Genomic DNA, 27,837 nt, shown 5'->3' on the forward strand with positions numbered 1-27,837 from the left:
CTTCCCTGCTCATGGCAGACACTGTTGTTTTTGTTTGTTTCTTGTTTTTGTCTTTTTGTCTTTTTTAGGGCCGCACCCACGGCATATGGAGGTTCCCAGGCTAGGGGTCTAATCAGAGCTGTAGCCACTGGCCTTTGCCAGAGCCAGAGCAACGTGGGATCTGAGCCACGTCTGCGACCTACACCACAGCTCACGGCAACACTGGATCCTTCACCCACTGAGCAAGGCCAGGGATCGAACCCACAACCTCATGGTTCCTAGTTGGATTCGTTAGCCACTGAGCCACAACAGGAACTCCATGGCAGACATTGTTAATGGACTGTGGCACTTTCCACACTAGCTCCTAATCCCACTCAACAGAGAACCCCCACCCTCCAACAGCTCGATCACCTCAGCATTGGTGTTTAGAAACCTGCTCATTTCTCATCTGTTTCACCACCTTACCTGGTAGGAAAATTGAGGCCCAGAGAGGCGAGATGCACTCAAGGTCTTACAGCTAGTAAATGGCAAAGTTCTCGTTTTTCCTCTCAGGGGTCCAGGGCTCCTTCCACTGCAATAACTAAGGCTCCTTCTAATTTAGACTTCCCATGACTCTGCACTTACATTAATACGGGGAAACTGCTTAAAAAAGTATCTGGTACATGCTAAGTGCAGGATCAGTGTTGGCTATTATTATTATAAGGAGGTAAAACTTAAAATATATCAACTCTAAAATGTATGAGCTATGAATAAAACCAGATCAGTTTGCAAAAGCATCTGTTAGTTTCCTAAAGTGGTGTCAGAGTGCTGGGCTGAAGCTGACCAAACAGCTGCAGCCTTAAGGCTCCAGGGCCCCTGGCAACACAGGCTCCTCATTCTTGGGTCTTCTGTCACTGCTCCTTAGGAATATGCGTGGAGGCACCATTTTGAGGACTCTGTCCAGTCTAGACTGCTGAAGGAAAGCAGCCAAGCTTAGCATCACCTCAATTTGGCACCAGCAGCACCCCACCAGCTTCACTTACCTGGGCTTGGCAGACCCACAAACCGTTCTTCCAACTCGCTGGGTTCCTGTTCAGATCAGGCATCCAGATTGGGGCTTTTCTCATATTCTCAGATCTCCATCTCCTCCTTCGAAGACTTTTAAATCTTTGGACAACTTTGACTGACATACAATTTCCACCACTCACTGCACAGTTTTTATAAATACTCATTTTCAGGTTATAAGTGGAATAGAGAATACATATTTTAGAGAAGATATTTGACCTGGCGCCTCTCTTTTTGATGCAATTTAGTTTAATAACTTGCTAAGTTAAACTTGTCAACTTCATCTCCTAATAGATCCCAAATTTGTCCACTCTCTCCTCGATCCTTGCACTCATCATCTCTGGCCTGTTGTAACCTGCAGTAACCTCTTTTGCTTCCATCTCATCCACTTCTGATTCATTCTCCAAAGTACAAGAGGAATCTTTTAAAGAACTCAAATCTAATCATGTCACCCTTCTGCTTAAAATGCTTCACTGGCCTCCCTCTTGGTTCTCCGATGAAGTCCAGACTCAAGAGCGTGTAGTATAGCAGCTCCCCAGCCTTGGTCTTCTCTCCTTCATGCACTTGGTGCATAGAGTCATGAGTCTTTTCACGATTCAGTTTAGCCTCTACCTCCTACAGGAAGTCTTCTCTCACAACCCACAACCCCCTACTGTGTGCTCTGTAGCTCCTTGTCCTTTTTTTCTACCTATAGCATCTATTACAGTATTGTAATGCCCATAAGAATGTTTCCTCTATTGGACTATAGATTTCTTAGGGTAGAAAAAAACGGTTGTGTATTTTTCAGCATTGTATCCCCCATAATTGCACACATTGCCTCACACATAGGAGTATTTTTTAAATACCTGTGGCATAACGAATCAGTCCATCACTTTTCCTGAAAACAATAATTAGAAAACTAAGATTTTTTTTAGTTGAAATCAGGAAATAAAGTATAAGATGTATATAAATCATCTTTTTGAATGCAGTTCCAATTCCTAGTCATATCAAATAAGAGGTAATTAACATAGCAAGAGTCATATTTGTGGAAATATCGTCCTATGCTTCATCTGTGGCCTTAGAGAACTTTTTGATCACAGTTGCTTCCTTTCCTTGATTCCTTATTCTGTGTTTTACTATATTGGAATTAGAAATATTATATAAGCAACAGTAATAGAGAAAAATCTAGAAATGGCAATCTAAATTTTTTTTCTATTTCCCCCAATTATAGAATTAGTATAGTTTTTTTAAATAAAAATATGGAGAGTTCCTGCTGTGGTGCAGTGGGTTAACAATCTGGCTTCTCTCTATGGAGGCTCTGATTTGATCCCAGCATAGCAGGTTAAGGGTCTGGCATTGCTGCAGCTGTGGTGCAGGTCGTAGGTCGCAGCTCTGGCTTGGATTCTATCCCTGGCCTGGGAACAGGTGCATATGCTACAGGTGCAGCCGAAAAAGAAATGAGATGAGTTGAGATGGAATGGGATGAGATGAGATGAGATGAAATAATGCCATACCCATGGCATGTGAAATTTCCCAGGCCAAGGATCAAACTCCCACAGTAGTTGCGGCCTATACTATAGCTGTGGCAGTGCCAGACCCTTAACCTGCTGCATCACACAGGAACCTCCAGCACATTTTTTTTTTAAGGAAAAATGAAGAAATTTAAAACCACCGAAAAGCCTGCTTTCAACAGATATGACGGTTTCACACATACATATATATCTTTTTCCCACTTAATGTTGCAGCCACACTGGCCTCCTCACATCTCTTCCACAGTTATGTTCCCTGGTGCCCTAGTGCCTTTGCATGTGCTGTCTCTTCTACCTAGAATGCACTTTGACTGCTGCAGGGACGCAAAAGATCTTGGCCTATATAATGACTGATTCTACTTCCAAATCCTTCCTAAGTTCTAGCCCAGAAGTCTGGCAGCATAAAATTGTACTTCCTTAATATACAATTAAAGATGTTTATCTTAGTATGAGACCAGGAAGCTTAATAACAACTCTTCCCGGTTTGCTTAGTGAAACTGAAGTTATTCATGTCCCATGAGAGCAGATTAATAAACATTTATTCAGTACACTTTTCTTCACATGCAAGAAGCCCATCCCTTACCCTTTCCTGAGCCTGAAAACCTACTTTTTCTCAACTAAAGATGTAGGTATCTATAAACCTTACCTTTATTAAAGGAGAATTTGAAACATAATGGGCCCTTGTAACCTCACCCCTGTCTTTATAACCTGCCTAGTACTCTGGTTGCCTTAGACGTGGGCCCCTCTCTTGCTCCATCCAGGGAGTACGTGCTCCTGAGTTTAGGCTCTGGACCAGTAGCATAAGCATCACCTGGGAACTTGTTAGAAATGTAGATTCTCAGCCCCACCCCAGGTATAGCAATGTGTTTATAAATAAGTTCTCCAGGTGACTCCTACATGTGCTAATAAGTTTGTGCTAATAAACTCGAAGATAAAGTTTGAGAGTGCTTCAGGAATGGGAAGCTTCAGGAATGGGAGCATTCTTATCTCTGGATTCCAGCCTCAGGATGTTCTCAGACTTCCTGACCAGCCTGACTGCCTGGATGTTTGCATACTGACCAATGTTAAGTCTTTGTAGTTACACATAGCAGCCTGTTAGCAAACCCTCATGACCTCTTACCGAACTTCCTGATGCTGGCTGTTTTCTTTGACTAACATAAGTCATCATAGCCTGTGGTGTTTCAAATTATTGTAGCCTGACTGGCTAGGTTTTACCTCAGCAGCTGAAACAGTGTTGATTTAACCTCTCCATCATTTGTCTCCAATGGATTTTTCTTGCCCAAGGTTCTAGCCCTTTTGGGTCTCCTTAGGTTCACCCTATCATTTCTGGTCTTGACAAAAGATTTGATACGTGGCAGTGAGAGGGACTCTTAGAATTCCTAATTAGGGAGTTCTTGTTGTAGCTCAGCAGGTTACAAACCTGACTAGTATCCATGAGGGTGCGGGTTTGATCCCTGGCCTCGCTCAGTGGGTTAGGGATCTGGCGTTGCCATGAGCTGTGGTGTAGGTCACAGACCAGCTGGAATCTCGAGTTGCTGTGGCTGTGGTGTAGGCTGGCTGCTTCAGCTCCAATTTAACCCCTAACCTGAGAACTTCCTTATGCTGCAGGTGTGGCCCTAAAAAGCAATAAATAAATAAATAAGAATTCTGAATTAAAGTCCAAAGTACCAATAACACATCAAAACACACGATTGCTTAGGTTGTTTAGAATTCATGTAAAGGAGAAAGGGCAGAGAGAGATTTTTCACTAACTATCTATTTATATTCTTTAAATAAATCCATAAATGTGTTAACCTGCTCAAAAATAAATTGTTTTTAATTATTCTGAAAAAAATGCAGAGTAACAATAGGAATGGTCAGGGAAAGCTTCCTGGAAGAAATGAGTTATAAGCCTCATCTAGAATGGTATAAGGAGCAAAGATGAATGGTGAAGGGCAGGCAAGGCATTTCAGATGAGAAAGGAAGAGGAGTGAGCAAGCAAATGCAGACTGTGCAGAGAACTGCCAGCAGAGTGAAGAGGCAGTGCTGACTGGCATCCTTTCACTAAAACATGCTGGTTTTGACAACTCCTCTAGGTTATGGAATTCCACTGAGAGATGGAGATGAGAAAACAGATGAAGAAGCGGATAGGCCATATTCAGATGATGAGATGTTAACACACAAAGGGCTACGAAGATCACAAAGCATGAAATCTGTGAAAGCCGTGAAAGGCCGAAAAGAGGTGAGTGCAGTATAGGATTGTTTTCCTAATGATTACTATTAAGGGATTTCCCTGTTGCATGATAATTCAGGATATTAATGATCCATCAATGAAGGATTAGAAAGATAGAGCATCGGTTATATTTAAAATTCTTTATTCAGATCAGATGGATTAGGATCTCTGGAAATTTAGAAAATGGTAAATTCCTAGTCTTCCACTATCAGTGGAAAATGGTATTCTCACATAGCAAAATCATACGGTTGTCATGAGTACCTACGCATAAGCAAAGAAAACAGTATTAACTACATAGTTTTTTTTCTGAACCAACTCTCTATAAGGATTAAATAGTAAAAGTGTATCAATAAAAATATATTGTCTTTGTCCCCAGAAAGCAGTAGAGGATCCCAATAAATGGCCTCAGATCATTGTAAGCAATGTTCATTGACATGTACCAAGCAAAGCATAAATAATGACAGCTAATATTTTTATTTGTTATTAGTGATAACAATCTGTGCATATATCCAACATGATAGCAACAACATTTTTTAGTATATGGGTAGTGCTGTCTTTTGAGTACATACATATAAGATAATTGATTCTTTGTATCAGAAAAGTTAAATAATTCCTATGATTATGAACTACTCCATCCTATTTAATTTCAAAGTCTAATTTGTAATAATAACACAAAATTTCTCTCCTCAGGTGCGGTATGGGTCACTAAAATACAAAGTGAAGAAAAGACCACAAGTGTATTTTTAGTCATGTAGACTTCAAGTATCCCAAGACAAATTATGCTAATATATCAACTTTTTTTCCTAACATCCTATATTCAGGATTTATACATTAAAATAATTCTTTAAATTGTAGTGGTGATAGGGTTTACTTTTATCGTTTTAAATAGTTTTTATGTCTAACAATTACTTCCAAATCTTGACTACTAAAATAAGTTATGCGAAGTGGATAGGAATATCAGAAAAAACAGAAAATTATGCTATTTTCAGATTCCTCGAAAATACTGAGTGCCTAGGATATAAGATGAAACACAAACCCACAGTATACTTGAAAAGAGTCTTTTTATGGTTCAAGATACACCAGCCTTTGTGATACTATATTGTGCTTACCTCCATTTGTGTTTTACCTATCACACGAGGTTAGTAATTGAAGAGGCCTCTGATCCAGCAGCGATATATGCAGGACAAGGGTCTATGTAAGATAAAATATGTTTTGTATATTCTTTACATTTTTACTTTGTTACTACCTTCTAGTTTTTCCACCATAAACTGAAAGCTTTTGAAACAAATATTTGAAAACCAGGTATTTACATAGCACTTTTATTCCTGACTAGTTTTGCACACTTGAAAATTGTTTACTTATTTTACAATTGTACATTTATATTAGTTTTTTTTTTTAACTCTGTTATTTGTCACATTCAGATGCATCAAATTTATGCCTTGAATTACATCATCTCTTTTTCCTGTGGGTTTCATTAGTTATATTCATTTAGTTTTAATAATAAAAAAATAGAGTTTATTGTTCAATTTTAACTGTTTTTATCTTCTTTACAGATAAGAATTTATTTTAAACATTCACCAGCTTCCCATATTTAGCCCTTCATTGTAGTTGAATTTAGCATGTGTTTGTTAACACTGGTTACATTTTCAGCTTTTAACCGTGATAGCTTTTGTGAAATATCAGAGACCAGTATAGCATTTAGGTATCTTCTAATACATGAAATCATCCAACAGCCAGTCCATTCACAAGTTTGGCACTGATGCAAGCTGCTGATTTATAAATCTGGCATTGACCAGAACCATTTGAGTCACTTCACTTCTGGCTAAGATAATTTCCTGAAGGTCCATGCCAATGCAAAATACAAATGTTGTTAATCTTACATATCAGAAGTTACTAGAATAGATTTGAGGCAAATCCTACCCTTTTAACCCAAGAAATTTTGAGTTACTGAACTGTGAGGCCTTTTAGGTATCATAGATAACTATACATTATGAACTCTAAGTCAACATAATTCCAATGATGATTTTAGGGATCAGTCATCAAATTCATATGATTATACTTATTCAGATAATTCACTTGATGGTTCCACTTGTTTGTCCAAAAACAAAAAACAGAGAGATTTGTGAAGTCTTTGACCTTTCAACCCTTTGAGAAATGAAGCCATGGCAATGTATATTCAGGACCTCCTCATATTGGTAGAAAACAGACTGTTTACTCAATAGTACCTTTATGTAATAAATACATTTCTCTTGATAAATGTCTTAAAATGTTAACCTCCAGATTATCTCTCATTCTGGGTAAGTAACACTGAGTAAAAATTTATTCAATTAGTTTTCCCACAAAGTTTATTTCTATGAATATCTTCATGTTCATTACCTTGACTAATTTTAAGCCCCTCAGTTTCTGGAAAGGCTCTTTAATTTGTATTCAAAATTCCTATGCATTTTGACTATAAACTTTTAGGAGAGAGTTTTATTTATATTGCCTAGTACCAGACTTACCATATAAATGCTACTATGTATGCCATGCTTGTCCTTCCTACACAGGGGCAATGTCATCTCATATTGCCTGACAGGGTCATGTAAGTGACTTTGTATCAAAAACATTACCTTTGGGGGCTGATTGGCACCATTGTATTTTTCCAAGTCTAATTTCAGTATTAAACTTATTCTTTAATTATAGTAAACTCATAAATACTGTCCTAAATTGGAGGAATTATTTATCACTTTACACTTCTAGAATCAAAACATTTAATCAAGGGTAACACCAGTTTCAAAGAGATAATGCAAGTCTTTCTGCTTAATATATCTCTTTATACTCACAAAGCTCCCTCTGATTTATTTCTGTTGTACCCTATATAGAGTCAACATCATTTTCCCTTCTTTCCTTTCCAGTATTTCTTAAATTTTGCTTCTTTTATATATGTTTTAGCATGCCCTTCCTTTGAACTTTGTGTAACACGCTTATACATTTTTGTTTCTTTTAAGATAGAACAGGTTATTATTTTTTGTTTTCTCATCTAATGCTTTTAGAAGAGGTAAATTTATCCCTCGACCACAGTGCCTTGCCTCCCACCACCACCACTTGGTGAATGGGCATTAGATGCTGCACAGCCTTTAGGGCACTATTTTGGTAACTGTTAAAAGTTTATCCAGAAATTGTAGCTGCTGTTTTATTTTATTACATATTTATCCAACTTGTTCATGAATATTAACATGAGTTTGTCTGGAAGTAAGAATTGATTTGTTCTTTAATTTACCATATATTTTTTTCTGGTATAAAATGAGCTGGAAATAAGCCTTATTGCTAACTAATTAATTATGTAAACCCACCTAGACCCACAAGATTTCCTCCACACACTTCACTACATGTATATTTATTTGGCTAGAAAGTGAGGCTGCTAGCATTACTAATTACAAATACTTTACTACACAGATTAACGGAACAAAATTCTTAGTGTTTTCAGGGAACTTAATCTATATGTCACCACCAAAGATTTCTACAGTGTTATAAAGTATGTAAATATTCCAAATTTCTGTAAAACTTTGATTAGATAAATATATTTTCTTTGGGTTTATTTTTTGAAATAACAGTTTGTGCTCTAGAATGCTTGAATTTTTGTGTTATTAAAAATAATATAACACTATCATATTAGATACCAGTAATTTGTATTTTTAATTTGAATGGACTAAATTTTTATTTTGATTTTCTTTTATCACAACAGTAGGTTAAGAAAAATACATAAATAATAAAATTTTAAAAAAGAAATGTTAAGGAGCTAATATGTATTGAAAAGTAATTTCTTACATTTTCTCCAGTCTAAGTTGGTTCATTTACAAAACAATTAGGTTAATTTTGAAAAGATCATTGATATTGTGGTATGCAGTGTATAATTTTAGTAAACATTTAAGAGTAAAGCTTTCTGAAAGGAAATTACAGCTTTTTTCTCTTAACGTTTTTAAGATTTACTCTTCTAGTAGTATCCTACAGATTTAATGTACTGTTTAAACATTGAACATGAATTAACATTTTCTCTTCTAACACTTTAAATCTATGTACTTTGTAGTTAAGAGAAAGCAGTTTTGCAATTTTTTAACCTCTTTGTAAAGGTTTTCTTTAGGCCTAGTGTGGGGATAATTTTACAAATGTGTTTTTTTGAAAACTTTAATATAAAATAAACTCATTTTATTAGTAACAACTTGCATTTTTTCTCTGTGTGAGAGTATATATGTTGGGTTCCATGAATTGATATTATTTATTATTGAGTGTGTCTTGATTAAATAATAGACAACATATGCACAAACTTAAGATACAAACCATAGATCAAATTATAAAAATCATATACATTCTTTGAAATAGTGTCACTTGCAGCAACATGGGTGGACCTAGAGAGTATCAAACTAAGTGAAGTAAGTCAGAAAGAGAAAGACACATATTACATGATATCACTTATATTAGAATCTAAAAAATAATGCAAATGAGTCTATATACAAGACGGAAACAGACTTACAGACAGAAAACAAACTTTTGGTTACCAAAAGGGAAAGGGAGAGAGAGGTGGGATAAATTAGGGGTATGGGATTAACAGATACAAACTACTATACATAAAATAGATGAATAGCAAGGATTTACTCTGTCAACTTAAAAAATATGCACAACCTAAAAGTTGAGAGTATTATTTGGGGCAAAATGAGGGCTATACCCAGGAAGCAGCATTTCAGATAGCTCGGAAATACCACTCCAAAGAAGTAGATGGGAATGTCAGTCTACATGTGATTTTGGTGAAGGGGGAGGTATACGCAACCAAGCATATATGTTACAGAAGGTTGCTGCTAGTCTTGTGAAGGTTACTGCTAGTCACAAGGAGTTGACGTCACCATGAAGAATTTTAGTGATTTTCTGCATATAAGGAGATGGAAGAATCAGGCTCACAAAGTATTCTCCTGAAAATATCTATCTGAAGACCTGCTCTGCCACTTTTCCCAGCGCACAGAGGGCCTCACTCCTGAGCTCCTTTCAGGGGGTGTTGAGGGTCAGCAGCTGCAGCGGCTCATGATTCAATCTGTATAGAGGCAGATGGCAAGTGCCAATCTTCAGTTCACAACTGTATAGCACAGGGAACTATATTCAATATCTTGTGATAATCTGAAATGTATTTATATAAATATATATATATTTAACTGAAAAACAATCATACATATCCTGGAATGCTAATCCATAGGATTTCAAAAGAAAACAATTGTTACATTTGGATGTTAGCGAAGATAGGAAAAAACAATTAGCACAGAAACCCTAGCCATCAATTTATAGCATATAACATATCAATTTATATGTTAGCTGTCTCAGACATAAAATATAACACAAAATTCAATTTTATGTATCCTGGAAATATTCTGGGGTTCCATCTGTTTTTAAAGTCAGATGTCTGTCTGCCTCACATTTAAGCTTTTCAGAGAAATTGTGTTTAAAAAAATTTCTTTGTGGGAGTTTCCATCGTGGCTCAGTGGTTAACAAATCTGACTAGCATGCATGAGGACTCAGGTTTGCTCCCTGGCTTGCTCCATGGGTTAAGGATCCTGCGTTGCCGTGAGCTGTGGTGTGGGTCACAGGTAAGTTTGGATCCCATGTTGCTGTGGCAGTGGCTTAGGCCGGCAGCTACAGCTCCAATTTGACCCCTAGCATGAGACTCTCCATATGCCTTGAGAGCGGCCCTAAAAAGCAAAAAAAAAGTTTCTTTTTGTTACTTCATTATGATAGTATATATAATGTGCTAAAGTATTTCCAAATAGTTATATTTTCATTTTTATTAGGATATATGTCCTTGTGATGATGCAAAGAAGTTAGAAATGCAAATAAAAATTTAAAAGAACACAGTGAACGTACGAACTGCAGCAATTTTTTTTTTCAGTGTTTTATTCTCCCCTTAGGTGGTTCACTCTTCTTGAGAAAGATTCATGGAACAAAAATCATGTCAAAGACTGACTGTTCCCTAGAAAACATTGTTCACTTTTACCTACCCATCAATATTCTATTCTTGAAACACTCTCCATATGGTCTGGTTTTGATACTGTTTTTAAAATTGCTTTTTCTAAGATAACGTTTTGAATTGTAAATTTAAAGCACAAGACTGATAAGTGTTCATAAATGTAGGATACTAAGACTGTGCTCTAAAGAAGCAGGAAAATCACTCCGTTTACACTTAGTTTATCTAGCAACCCCAGATTAAGGACAAGAGGAAAGAGGAAAAAAGGAAAGTATGGTATTTGGGCATTATGTGTAAATCAAATTAGTGTAATTTTTTTCATTCAAAAATATTCCTTGAGGAGTTCCCTTGTGGCCCAGCAGGTCAAGGGTCTGGCATTGTCACTGCAGAGGCTCAGGTCATTGCTATGGAAGTTCCTAGCCCAGGAACTTCCAAATGCCATGGACATAGCCAAATATATGTATCTTGAGTGTCTACTGTGTACAGTAGCTCTGTTATGTTTTTTCATACAATGTCTATATCCAAGTAGGAGAGCATAGCAATTAATAAAAGAATTTTTAGGAGTTCCCGTCGTGGCACAGTGGTTAACGAATCCGACTAGGAACCATGAGGTTGCGGGTTCGATCCCTGCCCTTGCTCAGTGGGTTAACGATCCGGCGTTGCCGTCAGCTGTGGTATAGGTCGCAGACGCGGCTCGGATCCCGCGTTGCTGTGGCTCTGGCGTAGGCTGGCGTCAACAGCTCCGGTTAGACCCCTAGCCTGGGAACCTCCATATGCCGCGGGAGCGGCCCAACAAATGGCAAAAGACTAAAAAAAATAAGAAATCTACCAAAAAAAAAAAAAAGAATTTTTAAAATTCTTGCTTTAAAAATAATAAATTCACTGTTACCAAATGTTTGGATGGAATATTATTTATGCTTTGATTTCTTCTAGATTATTGAACAGTTTATTTGGTTTCTCTCAGAGCAGGTTTTGATTTTGGTTTTTGATTTTTTTTTAATTCTTGGATTTCTTCTTTACCTTTTACATCGGACATGTTAGTAAGTCCTTTTGCCCTCTCCAAAATATATCCTGAATTTGACCATTAAACTCACCTTCCCTTTATTTTCCCAAGTTTAAGCCATCATCATCTCTCACCTGGAGTACTCAGGGCATAACTTTTATCTAAAGCAGAATTTCTTGAAACTTTAATACATTTTTTGGTAGCCTTGCAAGTTTTTCAAGGTGCTTTTAACTTTGTGTCCTATAGAACTGTCACAGTTTCTTATCTCTTCAAACTGTATCTTTGGGAAATACAGAAAGAGAAGTTTGTGAAGAGACAAAAGAGGTGAAGAACAGGAGCAGATGGTTTTGCACATCAGCCTTGGAAGAGAAATTTTTCTCTCCTAAGCATTGTTTAACGCTGAAATTTGGAAAAGGTGAGTGAGAAGAGTCAAGGAAGCCAGGTCAGAGTATCTGGCTGAGTTAGAATGAGTTTTGACAGAATGCTATCTCAACGTATTGGGGAAAAATTTGGAATTTATATGGAGATTTCCCCCTTCAGAATGTTAGGCGTAAACTGTTACTCTGAATTTGAGGGCTACAGCAGATCATGGTAGTGCCAGGAGTCAACAGGCTAACAAGTTCCAAATCTGCAGGTCAGGATGGCTGACTAGAAACCAAGGAAAGGAGTCCCCGTCATGGCGCAGTGGTTGATGGATCCGACTAGGAACCATGGGGTTGCGGGTTCGGTCCCTGTCCTTGCTCAGTGGGTTGACGATCCGGCGTTGCCATGAGCTGTGGTGTAGGTCGCAGATGCGGCTTGGATCCCGCGTTGCTGTGGCTCTGGCGTAGGCTGGTGGCTACCGCTCCCGTTCTACCCCTAGCCTGGGAACCTCCATGTGCCATGGGAGCAGCCCAAGGAATAGCAAAAAGACAAAAAAAAGAAAAAAAAAGAAACCAAGGAAAGAGCTCCAGTCCAAAGGCATTCCATAGGTAGAATTTCTTTTTTTCTTCTTTTGGCTGCCACACAGCATACAGAGTTCCTGGGCCAGGGATCAGATCTGAGCCACAGTTGCTACCTATACCGCAACTGCAGCAACGCAGGATCCTTTTAACCGACTGTGCGGCCCAGGGAACCAAACCTGCTTGCTGGCACTGCAGAGGTGCCATCAGTTTCCAAAACCAGAATTAGCTTTTAAGGCCTTCAACTAATTGGATGAGGCTCACCCACATTATGAAGGGTAATGTACTTTAGTGTATGAGGTCTGCTGATTTAAATGCTAATTTCATCTAAAAAAATAACAACAACAAAAACAAACAAACAAACAAAAACCTTCAGAGTAACATCTAGCCTAATGTTTGACCAAATGTCTGAGTGCAGTGGCCTATCTGGCTGACTGATAAAATTAACCATCACAGTATCCCTAAAATTAAGTTCCCAAGGAAACTATTTACCTTGAAAGGTAAAGTTGTTAGACTAATTGAACATGTAGGAATTAAAAATCTTGGATATTATTAGTTTATCTTATAAAGAAAGGGAACATTGCTTTATTTGGAAGAGGAAGAATTATACCTTATAAGGTTTGTGATGCCCCTGGTGTTAGGTTGTGATAACTAACATTTATATATCTGTTATAGAAGACAAACAGGAAGAGATTTGAAAATAGGATGTCACTAGTATCCACTCAGGAAATGCTTTGCTTCCTTGCTTCCTCACCTTCTCACCAGCATTTATTCCATGGCTTCCTCTCTTCAAACCACACCTTGTAAACCCTTTTATGTGCTCTGTTCACAAGAAGAATTTTCATGTGTTGTTCCCTACTAGGTTTTTTTTTGTTTTGTTTTGTTTTGTAGCAATTTTTATTTTTTCCATTATACCTGGTTTACAGTATTCTGTCAATTTTATACTGTACAGCAAGATGACCCAGTTACACATACATGTATACATTCTTTTTTCTTACATTATCATGCTCCATCACAAGTGACATAGTTCCCAGTGCGAGCCAGCAGCATCTCATTGCTTATTCATTCCAAAGGCAATAGTTTGCATCTATTAACACCAAATTCCCAATCCATCCCACTCCCTCCCCCTCCCCCTTGGCAACCACAAGTCTCTTCTCCATGTCCATGATTTTCTTTTCTGTGGAAAGGTTCATTTGCACCAAATATTAGACTCCAGATATGTGATATCATATAGTATTTATCCTTCTCTTTTGGACTTGCTTCACTTAGTATGAGACTCTCTAGTTCCATCCATGTTGCTGCAAATGGCATTATTTTGCTCTTTTTAGGGCTGAGTAATATTCCACTGTGTCTATATACCATATCTTTCTAATCCAATCATCTGTTTTTTTGTGTTTTTTTTTTTTTTTTTTTGTCTTTTTGCCATTTCTTGGGCCGCTCCCACGGCACATGGAGTTTCCCAGGCTAGGGGTCTAATCAGAGCTGTAGCTGCCAGCCTACGCCAGAGCCACAGCAACTTGGGATCTGAGCCGCGTCTGCGACCTACACCACAGCTCACAGCAACGCCGGATCGTTAACCCACTGAGCAAGGGCAGGGATCGAACCTGAAACCTCATGGTTCCTAGTCAGATTCGTTAACCACTGCACTACTACGGGAATTCCCAATCATCTGTTGATGGACATGTGGGTTGTTTCCCTGTCTTAGCTATTGTGAATAGTGCTGCAATGAACATATTGTGCATGTGTCTTTTTCAAGGAAAGTTTTGTCTGGACATATGCCCAAGAGTGGGATTGCTGGGTCATATAGTAGTTCTAGGTATAGTTTTCTAAAGTACCTCCACACTTTTCCATAGTGTTTGTACCAATTTACATTCCCACTAACAATGTAGGAGGGTTCCCTTTTCTCCACACCCTCTCCAGCATTTGTTATTTGTGGACTTATTAATGATGGCTGTTCTGACTGGTGTGAGGTGGTACTTCATGGTAGTTTTGATTTGCATTTCTCTAATAATCAGTGATGTTGAACATTTTTTCATGTACTTATTGGCCATCCCTACTAGGTTTGAACTAATGAAACACAAAAAAGGGCCAAATGCCTTTTTACACAGGAGATGAATTTCATTGTCTTTAAGTTGAAAGCAAATACAGTTAGGATATATAGCAGGCAACAGTTTCCATATGTTCTAGAAAAGCGGAACTATACTATTTATAGTTTACAGCATACTGTATAAAATTAAAGCTTGCAGGGGGTCCAAGGGAGGTAAATTAGACAAAGAAGGAAAGACGAGAAACTCTATTTTACTATAGTCTGAGAAGATGCCCATTAAAAAAAAAAGAAAAAAGCCAATTTAACATTAAGCAATGTATAGAAGAGGCTGTGGTGTTCACCTTATAACAAATTCTAAAATTAGAAAAGACTGTAGATGGCTAAGGAGGGGGAAGAAAAACTTGATTTTGTAAAGTTAATAGGAAAAAAAAAAGGATTTCAGAAAAGCAGGGATAAATAACTGACATTAAAAGGATATATACCTTCCAAAGTGCAAAGTTACATGAGATGTGGTTGATATTTGACCCTACAGACTCAAAGTACATTGGACTGCAGAAAGTAATAACTGCTTCCTCATTTAGATTAGACAATGAGTTCTCCCTGCAAGCTGCTCACCTCTAAATAGATTGTACAGAGTAATTGAAACAACTTATACTGGGAAGTGGAGTGACTGATTCCTCAAAGTGTGAGAGCAGAGCTATGGTAACCTCTTAAGCCTGGCCTTCATCCTGTTCCTATTTAGGGAATCTGCAGGGCAGCCAGCCTGGAGTGCAGTCTGCAGTTTGCCAGCTTTATTGTTTAGACTTGAAGGCAAGGTCATATGCTCTCTTTGACAGAGGTTTATGGTCTCTCTCTAATTAGCAGCACCCTCCACCAGACAGACTGTTGGCCACATTCCAAGAACAAGGTTTGGTAGCGGCCACTGATGAAGGAGAAAACAAGGTTATTTACCCTGTGACTGTAATTCTTGGCACAGGTCCTCTTTGCAAGGAGACACGTTTTCCTTTTGTTCCAACTTGCCTTTGGAATTCTGAGTAGGGCATTAAGGGAGGAAATGCCACTATACATTTAGTAGTGTAAGCAACCCAGATGTTGCTTCAGATACTTTTTTTTCATTTATTTTAGGGCGGTATGGTTCAACAAAATAAATTACCCCCAAAGGAAAAAAAAAAAAAAGACCACATATTTAGAGCGTTCCTTGCAAATGTAAATACTTGGGCACATGCCCACACACAACCTCAGAAAAGGAAGTTTAATTTGCAACATCTATAAAATAACGACAGTTTGTACATTAGGACACTTAGAAATCCCAGTGGTAAAATATGATTGGGTTTAGCTATTACTGGAGTGTTAAAGAGTACCAGGACTATATCTGTCTTGTCCTGTTCTGTCGGTTCCGTAGGACGGTGGGTTAAGCAGATAGAAATGCTTTTTGGTTGATTTAAACCAGATGCTCTGACTATTTTTGTCCTGTTTGCAGGCATTGCTGCACTGCAAAAGGCAAGACTGCCCCCCTCGGCCGTCTGCCAACAGCAGGCGCAGGAGCCTGGTCTCCACCAGCTACCTCGGCCATAAAAACCTTTCAAGTCCCCCTTATTATTCCAGGCACATTCCAAAGGGACTGAGTCACAGGGTTCATCTGGCTTTTCTCCCGCTCTGAACTGCTTGTACCAGGTGGAATACGACCTGCAACTTCAAAATGGACTCCACAATCGGTCAAAGAGCGCTTTAGGGCAAGCCCCAAATGCAAGCCTACTGTAACTTCTTCCTCCACACCTGCAGTTTGCTGGCTGTGCACCTGGAGTCCCAAGGCCGGGACCAGAGTAGAAAGGTCAAATCACAAAGTTTTTCTTTGGGGAATCCCGCAGGGCTTCTCTGTTTTCTCTGCAGGTTTGCGAAGCTCCGGGGACTGTTCAGCAGCGGGGCTAAGGCTGGGTTGGAAACTTTTCCTTTTGGCAGCATGTCCGGGAGCTCCTGGAGGCCAAGGCGGAGAGCCCAGGGGGGCTGAGGTTCTGCCGGCTTTTAAGTCAGCTCCGAGGGAAAACTCCCAGCCCCTCCTGTGCGTCTGCCCAGACTCGCCAGCCGCTAGGCCCGGGGCGGGGGAGCGCGCACATCTGGCCGCCCGAAAGCAACATCTGGTACGCTAACTCCCGCACCCAGATGTTCTAGGGGCTGGGGTGGTCCAAGAACCTGAAGGGTGGGGCTATCGCGGTTGCAGCTCCTCCCTGTGGCCCAGACAATAAGGGTCCAAAAGCAGAAGAGACCCGGGGGGCTCTATAAGGGCCGGCCGGGGAATGCAGGCTTGGGAAGGGCGCCTAGAGCCGCGGCTTAGGGTTGTTGTACTGGAGCCGCGCCGGGGTTCGGGGGAGGGTTGTTGGTTTGGTGGAGGGAGGCTGGAGATACAACGAGAAGCGGGGAGATTGGGTGCTGGGTCAGTGCCAACGCCTCGCCCCTCCCCTTCACCGAGTCCGCCCCACAGCGTGGGATTTTACAACCCAAGTCCCTGGGAGGTGTTGAAGGGTGGAAGGACCGGCGGGCACGTTTCCTGGGGGGAGGGGCGCGCTAATCGCGCTGGGGACTGAGAGCCAGATTCCTTCTTTCTTCTTGCCCTTGGCCCTGCGCTCAGACGCCGGCGTTTCCTCTCGCGGAGCACCTCGCCCCTGCCTCCCCTTCACCTACCCGGTAAGGCGAGGGGTGTCATCCGAAATGAGGCTGGGCCTTGCTCCTTTTCCCTTCGCCCCTCACGCCGTCTCTTAACTAGAAGAGGGAGGAGCTACAGTGCGCTCCAGACTTTTCCCAAAACCTGAGCTTCGGAGCAGCCTGCATAAGGCGGGTGGGTGAGCCCTCCTGCATTTGTTTGGGCTCTGGAGTTTTGATGTCTCGCTAAGCAACGGTGTTTGCCAAGGAGTCAGGGCTGTTTCTAAAAGCTTGCGTCTGTTGAATGCTCCAGTCTGAACAAATCGTTTCCATTCGATTTGTTTAACCAAGGCGAGGGCAGAACGTGTTCCTTCTTAAAAGTTATCCTTCATCCAAGTTGTCTTTAGATTTTGATCTAGGAGTGTCATTAACATCCCCCAGGTCATTGTGCAAATGTTTTGTGACAGTTTACAAAACCAGAGGAAGAAATATCCTAAAGGAAAAAAATTACCACCGAGAAGGAAATGGGGTTAAAAGATGTTGGTCCTTTTTCATCTGACAGCCTCAGTCTCATAGTCTCCACCAAAATAAAATGTCTATTCACAGTCTCAACAGCAGATCTCCCCTATTTGGGGCAAAGTGCATAAATGGGTTCTCTGGTCCCACCTTCATCACCAGCTGGAAATGAGTAAGCTTTAATATTTCCTTACCAAAGATTGCTGGGCTTCACAGAGAATAATCAAAAGCATATAGGATATTAAGCACCCAGGGTATAATGTTCAAATAATAGCTCTTCCATTGCTTTGTGGCAAGTTACTCTACCTCTTGGTCCCTGGTGCCTCAGTTTCACTGTTCCTAAAATGTAACTTTTACCTATAGTATAGAGGTGGTATAAGGATTTAGGGTTAATGAGATAGTGCAAATCAAGTGCCTAAGATGAAGCCCAATGCATAAGAATAATTCCATAATTGTTATTGTTACTCTTATTTTTTTTGTCTTTTAGGACCACACCTATAGCATATAGTGGTTTCCAGGCTAGGGGTCCAATCGGAGCTGTAACTGCCTACCCATGCCAGAGCCACAGCAACCCTGGATCCAAGCTGTGTCTGCAACCTACACCACAGCACAAGGCAACACCAGATCCTTAACCTACTAGCTGAGTCCAGGGATCAAACCCAGATCCTCATGGATGCTAGCCAGATTCTTTAACCACTGAGCCACAAAGGGAACTTCTATTATTGTTACTTTTTTTTTTTTCCTTTTGTCTTTTTAGGGCTGCATCTGCAGCATATGGAGGTTCCCAGGCTAGGAGTCTAATCAGAGCTGTAGCTGCTGGCCTATGCCAGAGCCACAGCAACGTGGGATCCGAGCGGCCTCTGCAACCTACACTACAGCTCACGGCAATGCCAGATCCTTAACCCACCGAGCAAGGTGAGGGATCGAACTCACAACCTCATGGTTCCTAGTTGGATTCGCTTCTGCTGCGACACGATGGGAACTCCTGTTATTGTTACTCCTAATGAGAGTAGGATTCATCACTAAAATAAGAGTTGTAGGCAATGAAAGTTGGAAAAGTCAGTCTTCAGAGGTAAAAATTGGCCTCCTTTAAAAGTATGAGTTTTTGGGAGTTCCCATCTTGGCTCAGCGGAAATGAGTCTGACTAGTATCCGTGAGGTCACAGGTTCGATCTATGGCCTTGCTCAGTGGGTTAAGGATCTGGCATTGCCTTGAGCTGTGATATAGGTCACAGATGCAGCTTGGATCTGGCATTGCTATGGCTGTGGTATAAGCCAGGAGCTACAGCTCTAATTCCACTCCTAGCCTAGGAACCGCCATATGCCAGGGGCACAGCCATAAAAAGAAAAAAAAAAATATGAGTTTTTACATCTGTTGGATAATTAAAACCAGAACCCTCTAGTCACATCTCCAATCCTTGCCTTGGCAGTTTCTAGTCTAATTAAAAGAAATTAGATGAAATGTTAATGATACATAGGCTTTCCTCATGATGTGGCTATTAAAAAAACCCATGAAATTGAATTCTGGCTTTCCCATTATAGCCACTTCCCAGAGAAGATCACTCTTTGAGAAAACTTCACGAAGGTGACGATAATGTATCAATGGATAGGTGCAAAACAAAAAAACTTTCTTTACCTCCTCTTCCTTCTCCTGCACATCTCCTCCCTTTGCTAGTTATAGAGGAATCTGATTAGGACAGCCTCAGTATCAAATGAAAATGAGGGAACTAAGAAATTCTTTAGATGCACATCAGCACAATTCCAGGAAAGTCAGCACTATTGTGTACACGGGGCAACTGCTGGAACTTACATTAGTCTTAAATTCTCCAGGCTCAGATTCTTCCATTTTAAAGTAAAAGGACTGGACTGGCTTTTCTTTCCTGCACTACCATGTTTTAGTTTCTAAAAGTTGCTATGTCCAGGTAGTGTTTCCCATGTGTACTAGGGCCCAGAGGGAGAAGGAATGAATTTTTGAGAGGCTTTTGGCTTAAAAATGACCTTCAGTAGTGATGAGGGAGGCTGACAAAGGAACTGAGAAGAGTACTGAACTATAAAGCAAGATAAAGTACCTATAACAGGTAAATGATAATATAGGTCTATACATGCAATGGGTATATTCATATCATATACATTGGTATATGTATTTTAAATATATGAAATATGTATATATTTATTTACAATATATCTATAGCATAGATTCTATATTCATGCAGATCTCTACTTCCTTTAGTAAGTTTTTTCACTACCTGCAAAAAAGGTAGAATTTTCTCTAGCCATGACTGGTCTGACTTCAGGAGAGGAAGGGACTGGAACAGGTGTCCATGATTCTGACTGGATGAGAGAAGTGTGCCCTCTTGTGGGCCTCCTATAATGTTACCAAGAAAGTCTCCTAAGAGAGAAAGAGGAGGATGGTGACCATTCTGGTCAGGGCCCTAACCCCACTTTACCTCAAAATGTCTCCCATGCAGTTTACTCTCATCATCTTCCCTTAGAAATATTTTCCAAATAATAATGCAGTTCCCCCCTTCCCATCACCCTAGACTGCTCTCCTTCATACACCACATCCAATCTATTAGCCACTCTTGTCATCTCTAATTTATAGAGGTGGACATGGATATGGATATAGATATAGATGTATGACAAACCCCGTCGCTTGTTACTACCTCCTAAACTAGCAACCAGTCCAAACATCATTTCTTGGCAAACCTAGTGTAATAGGCTCCTAAGTATTTTTCCCACTTCCACTCTTTCACCCTACATTTCATTCTCCACAGCAGCCAAAGCAGTCCTTTTAAAATATAAATGAAATGTGTTCACTCTTTCTGCTCAACACCTTCTAATTGTCTCCCATCACATTTGGGATAAAACCTACTCTCCTAAGAATGGCCCATATGATTTGGCTCTTGTTTAATTCTCTCATCTCATCTTCTGTCACTTTCTCCTTGCTCATTCTCTCTCCAGTCACACCAGCCTTCTCACTGTTCCTCAAAAAATATCAAACAAACTCCTGCTCCAAGGTTTCTGCATTTGCTGTTTCCAATGCCTTCAACACCCAGTCTTTGCATGGTTCCCCTTGCCTCATTCAGGGTCTCTGTTCAAAGTCAGCTAAGAGAAGACCCCTGGTCACCCCATCTAGTATAGGTGCAACACAGCCATAGCTATTCTCTAACCAATCACCCTAGTTGTACCTTAAATGTTTGCCTAATTACTTGATTATTGTGTGTCTTACCTCTGGAATGTATGATCTGTGCAAATAGGAACTTGGTTGATTCTATTCATAGAACAGTCAGAAAATCTGCAGTCTAAAACAGGGCTTGTCTTATAAAAAGGCACCTAACATGTATTGTTGAATGGATCAATTAAAAGTCTTATATCTCAACCAGCAGTGGGAAACAAGGTGTCCCTCAATTAGTATAAGCTCAAAAATTTTTTTTGCTTTTCCAACCTCTCGAGTTTATTCCTCAGTGGCTCCTGCTCCATGATGGAACTTGACCATTCAGATGAAGTTTAATCCTATTTGCATATAAATATGTGAATCAGACTATATACTCACCTAGTGGGGGGGGATGGAGAAAGAAAACAAGAAACAATGTACAGTGTGGTTAACTCTATTTACCATTTTACTCAGCAAGTGTATGTACTGAAGTAAACATGAGATAGGAAACATAAATGTGCATTCTCCTCACTTCCTCTCAGTTCCTCTGTGTTCTTCATCATATAATCAACGTGCTATGCTGCACGTTTAAAGATATGCTGATTGTCTGAACAGCCTGGCTCTCAAATGCAAAGCAATTGGGAAATGAATTTGAATCCTGAGTGCACCTCACTAGTGTGGGCAAATTACTTACCCTTTTGGTGCTTTAGTTTCCTCATCTGTGAAAAGAGCCAAAAATTGTGTCTCTTAATAAGATTATTCTTTTTTTTTTGGCTGTGCCCATGACCTGAGGAACTTCCAGGGCTAGGGAATAAACCTGCATCACAGCTGTGACTGGAGCCACAGCAGTGACAAAACTAGATTCTTAACTCACTGCACCACCAAGGGAACTCTAATAGGGTTGTTATAAGGATTAAATAAATAGTATTTGTAAATTTCTTAGAACAGTGCCTGGAACAGAGTTAGTTATGTATATTTTTTTAAGAAAACATATGTCAGGCGTTCCGTCATGGCGCAGTGGAAGCAAATCTGACGAGGAATCAGGTGGTTGTGGGTTCGATCCCTGGCCTAACGCTGTGGGTTAGGGATCTGGCATTGTCGTGAGCTGTGGTATAGGTTGCAGATGTGGCTCAGATTCTGTGGTTGCTGTGGCTGTGGTGTAGGCTGGCAGCTGTAGCTCCGATTGGACCCCTAGCCTAGGAACCTCCGTATGCCTCGGATGGAGCCCTAAAAAAAAAAAAAGAAAACATGTCAAATGTTTGACTATACTTATTTTCCTGTTTCTCAATGTCTTCGTAACATAAGATACTGCTCCACTCTGATTGCCACTGGACTTTTCATTATAGTTTTACACCAGTAATTTTAGTTTTAGCACCAAGCACAATAATTATTTTACAGCCATTTCTACTCTAGCATTTATTCTTGGCCATAAATTCCATTTAGGCCAAAATACCCCAAACTTTGCAAGAAAATAATTGTACCTTCAGGGGGTCACTCACTCTATTATCGTTGAATAAAAGATGTTCCTTACTTTTTAGTTTTGTAAGCTTTTCTTGGCCAGCTTTTCTATAACATAATATTGTTATTTGGTAGCTCAGTGTCAGTCAACTCTACAGAAAAACAAATAGCAGTGCTTTTCCTTAAATCTGTGTGCCAAATCATCCCTCAGCTGGGGGAACCAGGCCAGATAATCTCTGGAAGGCTCTTTTACTCTCTTCTGTGGTTTTTGTGAAATAGCTCAGAAATGAGAGATCTGGGACTTAGCACTAGGTTAACTGTGCCTAGTTGCTCTATGAATCATGGACAACTGAGATCGCTTAAACTCCGCTTTATTATTTGGAATAGACTAGGTTCAGGTTCAGGTTCAACAAGAATAAAATCTGTTTGAAATGCGGACAGTCTGTCAATATGCTTCTAGGCTCAACATCTCACCCCTCTTTCCAAGGCCTTGACCACTCGTTCATACACATCTGCATCAGGTCCTCATAAGAAAGGACTGGTGAGGAGTTCCCGTCGTGGCGCAGCGGTTAACAAATCCGACTAGGAACCATGAGGTTGCGGGTTCGGTCCCTGCCCTTGCTCAGTGGGTTAACGATCCGGCGTTGCCGTGAGCTGTGGTGTAGGTTGCAGACGCGGCTCGGATCCTGCGTTGCTGTGGCTCTGGTGTAGGCCGGTGGCTACAGCTCCGATTCATCCCCTAGCCTGGGAACCCCCATATGCCACCGGAGCAGCCCAAGAAATAGCAACAACAAAAGACAAAAAACAAAAAAAAACAAAAAAAACAAAAAAAAAAAAAAAAAAGAAAGGACTGGTGATACCCCCTTCTAATGTTTGTTTAAATCTCTTTGAGCTTTTTCTATATGTGATACATTAATAAATACACCTCCTATAGTCTTTACCTTAGTAATAGTACATTCATACATTCACTCATTCAGTAAATATTGACTGAGGGCTTAATATATGCAAGGAATTGTGCTAGTGCTGGCCACTTGATCATCCAAGTTAAAAACCTAAGAGTTAGCTTAAATACACTCTTGACCCTTGCTCCCAACATATTAGATTAGCCACCAAACTGGTGCCAATGCCACCTTCTAAATACCTCCTGAATTTTTGTCTTCTCCATTCATTTCCCCTGTCAAGATGTTGGTAAAGCCCACTAAGCCCAGCTACTGTGGAAAGTGTAGCATGAAGTATTCTAGTCAGAAATAGAATAACTCTAGTTACCAGCTTAGAGTGATAGAGTGAAGGGGAAGAGGGAGGGAGTCAAGGGGAGAAGTGACTTGGTGAGATGCACTGTATTGCCACACTGGTTACTACTGTGTAATGATACCACAAATCACTCAGCAGGCATGGGAATTCTCTGGAAGGGTTATGGTAGAATTTTATCTCAGACTAGCCTGAGAGAGAGAGAGAAAGACATGCTGGACTTCAAGGCCTCTTCAAGGAAATAGAACTCAAAGCCTCTGGCCAAGACAAGAATTACCAGACCCTTATAACTGTCCCATCAGTCACATTGTAATGCCACCTCCCACCTTTGAGCAACCTTGCCTACTCCTTCCTGCCCCCACGAGGAAAGGTATGTGGCCCACTTCTCACCCTGCCCCTATAGGGGCCTTACAGGCCCCAACCAACCACCAAGTATATCCTAAGACCCCTCTTTCCCCAACCAGTCAGCAGGTCAGCAGGTGTATCATAAGACCTCTTCTCTCCCTGGGCTATAAAAACAGACATGACCATGCACCTGGGGTTGGCTCTCCCCGATCATCAGGAAGTTGTCCTGCTATGTTAGCAGCACCTCTTATCTCAATAAACTCCTCTTTCACTTCACCTTGCTATGAATCTGGAAAATTATTTTTTTGACCCGCATGCACAGATCATGACAAGACACAGAGAGAGACAGAGAGAGAGGAGAAGGGTGTACCTGCTGCCATCTCTCCTGGTTCCATTGGTGAAGGTTTACCCTGCAGAGAACTAAGTGCCCCCCAACTTATGGTTGTATCATCTGGCTGCGTGGTGGCTCTCAGGTGGGCAGATCTCATGCCTAAGGTGTGATACTTCATCCAACTTCAAAGGTGGAGCAGCAGCTTAGCACAAATGAGGCTCTGGTCTAGATAAAGAGAAGGAGATAGGATTTGAGAAGGTACACAAGGTTTGTGTCTCAATATAAGCAAAGACTTCGTAATTTTTCCTCCAAATTCTTGTAACTGTCTACTCAGTGGACTTTGTACCTGTCACCTTCTTCAAATTCATTCTTCACTCTGTAACTAGACAACTCTTTCAGATCCAGATCTTTTGTGAGCTCTCCCAGCCTTATACCATGGCTCACCAGGTTTCACTCTCTTCTCTGGCCTATTTTTCAGTCTTCTTATTAAAGATAATTTACCAATAAAATCAGATGGCCATTCCTCTCAAGCTCTTTGTTAGCCTTTATTGTTTTCTTTTAATGACTCAAAAATTACTGCTCTTACAATGAGACACCAACATCATCAAATGCTTTCACTGACATGTGGAATCTGAAAAAAGTACACAATGAACGAACTTCTTTGCAGAACAGATACTGACTCACAGACTTTGAAAAACTTATGGTTTCCAAAGGAGACAGTTCGGGGGGTGGGGGGATGCCCTGGGGTTGTGGGATGGAAATCCTATAAAACTGGATTGTGATGATCATTGTACAACTATAAATGTAATAAATTCATTGAGTAATAAAAACATTAATGCACTTATAGAAAATTTGGAAAATATAAAAGTATGAAAAAGGAAATAAAAATCTATTACTTTGAGGAGAAAACTTCTGTTAACATTTTGGAGTATGTTCTGGCCATATTTTACCCAGGCATATATGCATTTTTTAACTCAACGAGGCATACATTAAAAAAGAATTACCGCATTAAAGTTTATATTCAACCAAAAGTACATGTCAAAACTACTCAAATGGTTCAATCTGTGTGTGTGTGTGTTTTAGGGCTGAACCTGTGGCATATGGAAGTTCCCAGGCTAGGGGTCGAATTGGAGCTTCAGCGGCCAGCCTAATGCCACAGCCACAGCAATGCAGGATCTGAGCCACCTCTGTGACCTACACCACAGCTCATGGCAATGCTGGATGCTTAACCCACTGAGTAAGTCCAGGGTTAGAACCCACATCCTCATGGATACTAGTCAGGTCCGTTACCACTGAGCCACAGCGGGAGCTCCTCAAATTGTTCAATTTGATAAAACATGCACTTTACTATAGTTTTTCATTTCTTTGTTTATTGCCCTGTTACTTAAGCATGCATTCAAAAATGTTAAGTTTACATTTCAGAAATATAACACATTTAAAAAGCCCTCTGTAAACATAACCACTTCTCAATATATCACTTCTCAATATATTTCCTGTTTCGTTTTTTTAAAAAAATAGCTTAATAGTAAGTAAACAGGGAGTTCCCATTGTGGCTCAGTGGAAATGAACCCAACTAGTATCCATGAGGATGTGGGTTCAATCCCTGACCCTGCTCAGTGAATTAATGTTCCTGTGCTGCTGTGAGCTGTGGTGTAGGCCAGCAGCTGCAGCTCTGATTTGATCCCTAGCCTGGGAACTTCCATATGCTATACCTGTGACCCAAACAAACAAACCAATAATAAATAATTTAAAATCATAATGCAACTGTTAATATTTGTTCTAATACATTGAGAAAGTTTTAAAAGTCTAAAATTCAAGAAGCAATGAAATTAAATTGAATTCATATTAATATTATTAAAACCCTTGCATCAGGCTATCAGAGAAACAGAATCAACACCATCCTAAATTTTCTAAAACTTATTTTAAATGACCATTTCAATTAGATAAAGATTTTAGGGTGCAACTAACATCACACAAAAATGATCTTAGAAAGGCATAGTTATAATTCTGGATATTGGGGCATTTTAATATTTAGTCTTTATTTAATAATGGAAAGTCCTTCTTCCTCAAGAAAACATTAACACATTTTTAAATGAAAGTCACTGCTTGTCTAATGATTATTAGAGAACCACTTATGGTTCATTAGATAAGCACTCAAATTATTTTACTTGATTCACTTAGATAAAAAAATCTGCACGTTAGTCATGTTTCCTTTTACACATTACATTATTCTCATAAGCCTTCAATTAAAGGGTATAAATTATAGAAAGCAGAGCATAACATTCTCAACCAGTATTCCAATTATATTTAAATGATTCAAACTGTACATAACTTTTAAAATCTAAGTTTTCAAAAGTTTATTTTTAAAAACAAAACATAATCTGATTCACATGAACTACCAGTTTATTTATATTGAAGAAACTTGTCTTTTTAGTAATAAAAGCAGATTATAATTTTTTCCTGAGTCTTAGAAAAAAAACGAAATTCTGATGTATATGGTGAATCCAAGTCAGCAGTCACAAAGGCTAGCTGAAATTCTATCATCTTTCAGCCCAATGTAAGGTAAAACCACAATTATGCATAAAAAGTTCAAAAATTCAAGCTTACAATAGAAATGCCAATAAATCATAACTTAAATATCATTAATGTTGGATTCTTCTAAACTTCCCATCAGATACAACAGATGGCAAAATTCAGTAGACAGAGTTTCCAGAAAACTAAAGCTATCAGAACTATAAATAGGGAATGTATTATATACTGGAACATAGCACAAGGCCAAAGCATTAATGCTGTTAAAAAGGGAATAGGATGTGAAGTAAACATCTCTGAAATATAAAACATGAGCAGACCACAAACCAAAACATATGTCACTTTACACTTATTTATCAATCTATGTTTTTAATATTTTTATAAAGAAAACATTTATTTCTACATGATGGTAGGCAATGATTTTTTTTTCTGCCTCCCTGACTACTGTGCAATCTTCAAACCCTTTCCCAGACTGGCATTATCTCATCAAGATTTCTCCTTGGGGAGTTCCCGTCGTGGCTCAGTGGCTAACGAACCTGACTAGGAACCATGAGGTTGCGGTTTCTATCCCTGGCCTCACTCAGTGGGTTAAGGATCTGGTGTTGCCATGAGCTGTGGTGTAGGTTGCAGATGTGGCTAGGATCTGATATAGCCGTGGCTGTTGCGTAGGCGGGCAGCTACACCTCCGATTAGACCCCTAGCCTGGGAACCTCCGTATGCTGAGAGTACAGCCCTCAAAAGACAAAAGACAAAAAAAAAAGATTTCTCCTTAAAGTTAACTTGTCCTATCTTCAACAGGTTTTTGTGTTCAGATGTTCTTATAGAGTTCTTTCCTCCTCTTCGCAGCTCAGGGCTTCTGCCAGCCTGTCCCTATCTTCAGGGTCTTGGCCTCCCTTGGATGGA

At 39.9% G+C, this 27,837-nt stretch overlaps 1 protein-coding gene and 2 long non-coding RNA genes across 5 annotated transcripts in view; 2 read left to right on the top strand and 1 right to left on the bottom strand.

Moving 5' to 3' along the window:
• The window catches only part of REEP3 (receptor accessory protein 3), a 104,737-nt gene extending 95,799 nt beyond the window's left edge, over positions 1–8,938 (top strand). The window contains exons 7-8 of the mRNA XM_001925659.7: positions 4,607–4,752; positions 5,434–8,938. Coding sequence (XP_001925694.2) covers positions 4,607–4,752; positions 5,434–5,490 — 203 coding nt within the window. The 3' untranslated portion in view covers positions 5,491–8,938. The remainder of the gene's footprint in view (positions 1–4,606; positions 4,753–5,433) is intronic.
• The window catches only part of LOC102165048 (uncharacterized), a 1,242,341-nt gene that overhangs the window by 539,334 nt on the left and 675,170 nt on the right, over positions 1–27,837 (top strand). The gene's annotated exons all lie outside the window — the stretch shown is intronic.
• The window catches only part of LOC146396848 (uncharacterized), a 106,836-nt gene continuing 93,766 nt past the window's right edge, over positions 14,768–27,837 (bottom strand). For 2 of the 3 annotated variants that reach the window (XR_014827986.1, XR_014827988.1), the window contains exons 4-6: positions 24,445–24,630; positions 20,116–20,258; positions 14,768–17,847 (exon numbers count right to left, since the gene is read on the bottom strand). This is a non-coding gene — a long non-coding RNA (uncharacterized LOC146396848). The remainder of the gene's footprint in view (positions 17,848–20,115; positions 20,259–24,444; positions 24,631–27,837) is intronic. The other variant, XR_014827987.1, reaches the window with a different exon arrangement.

The sequence above is a fragment of the Sus scrofa genome, chromosome 14 (assembly GCF_054392235.1).
Source record: "Sus scrofa isolate SSC_HxYL_T2T_F1_AM1 chromosome 14, Sscrofa_HxYL_maternal_Yorkshire_Landrace_v2.0, whole genome shotgun sequence".
NCBI lineage: Eukaryota > Metazoa > Chordata > Mammalia > Artiodactyla > Suidae > Sus > Sus scrofa.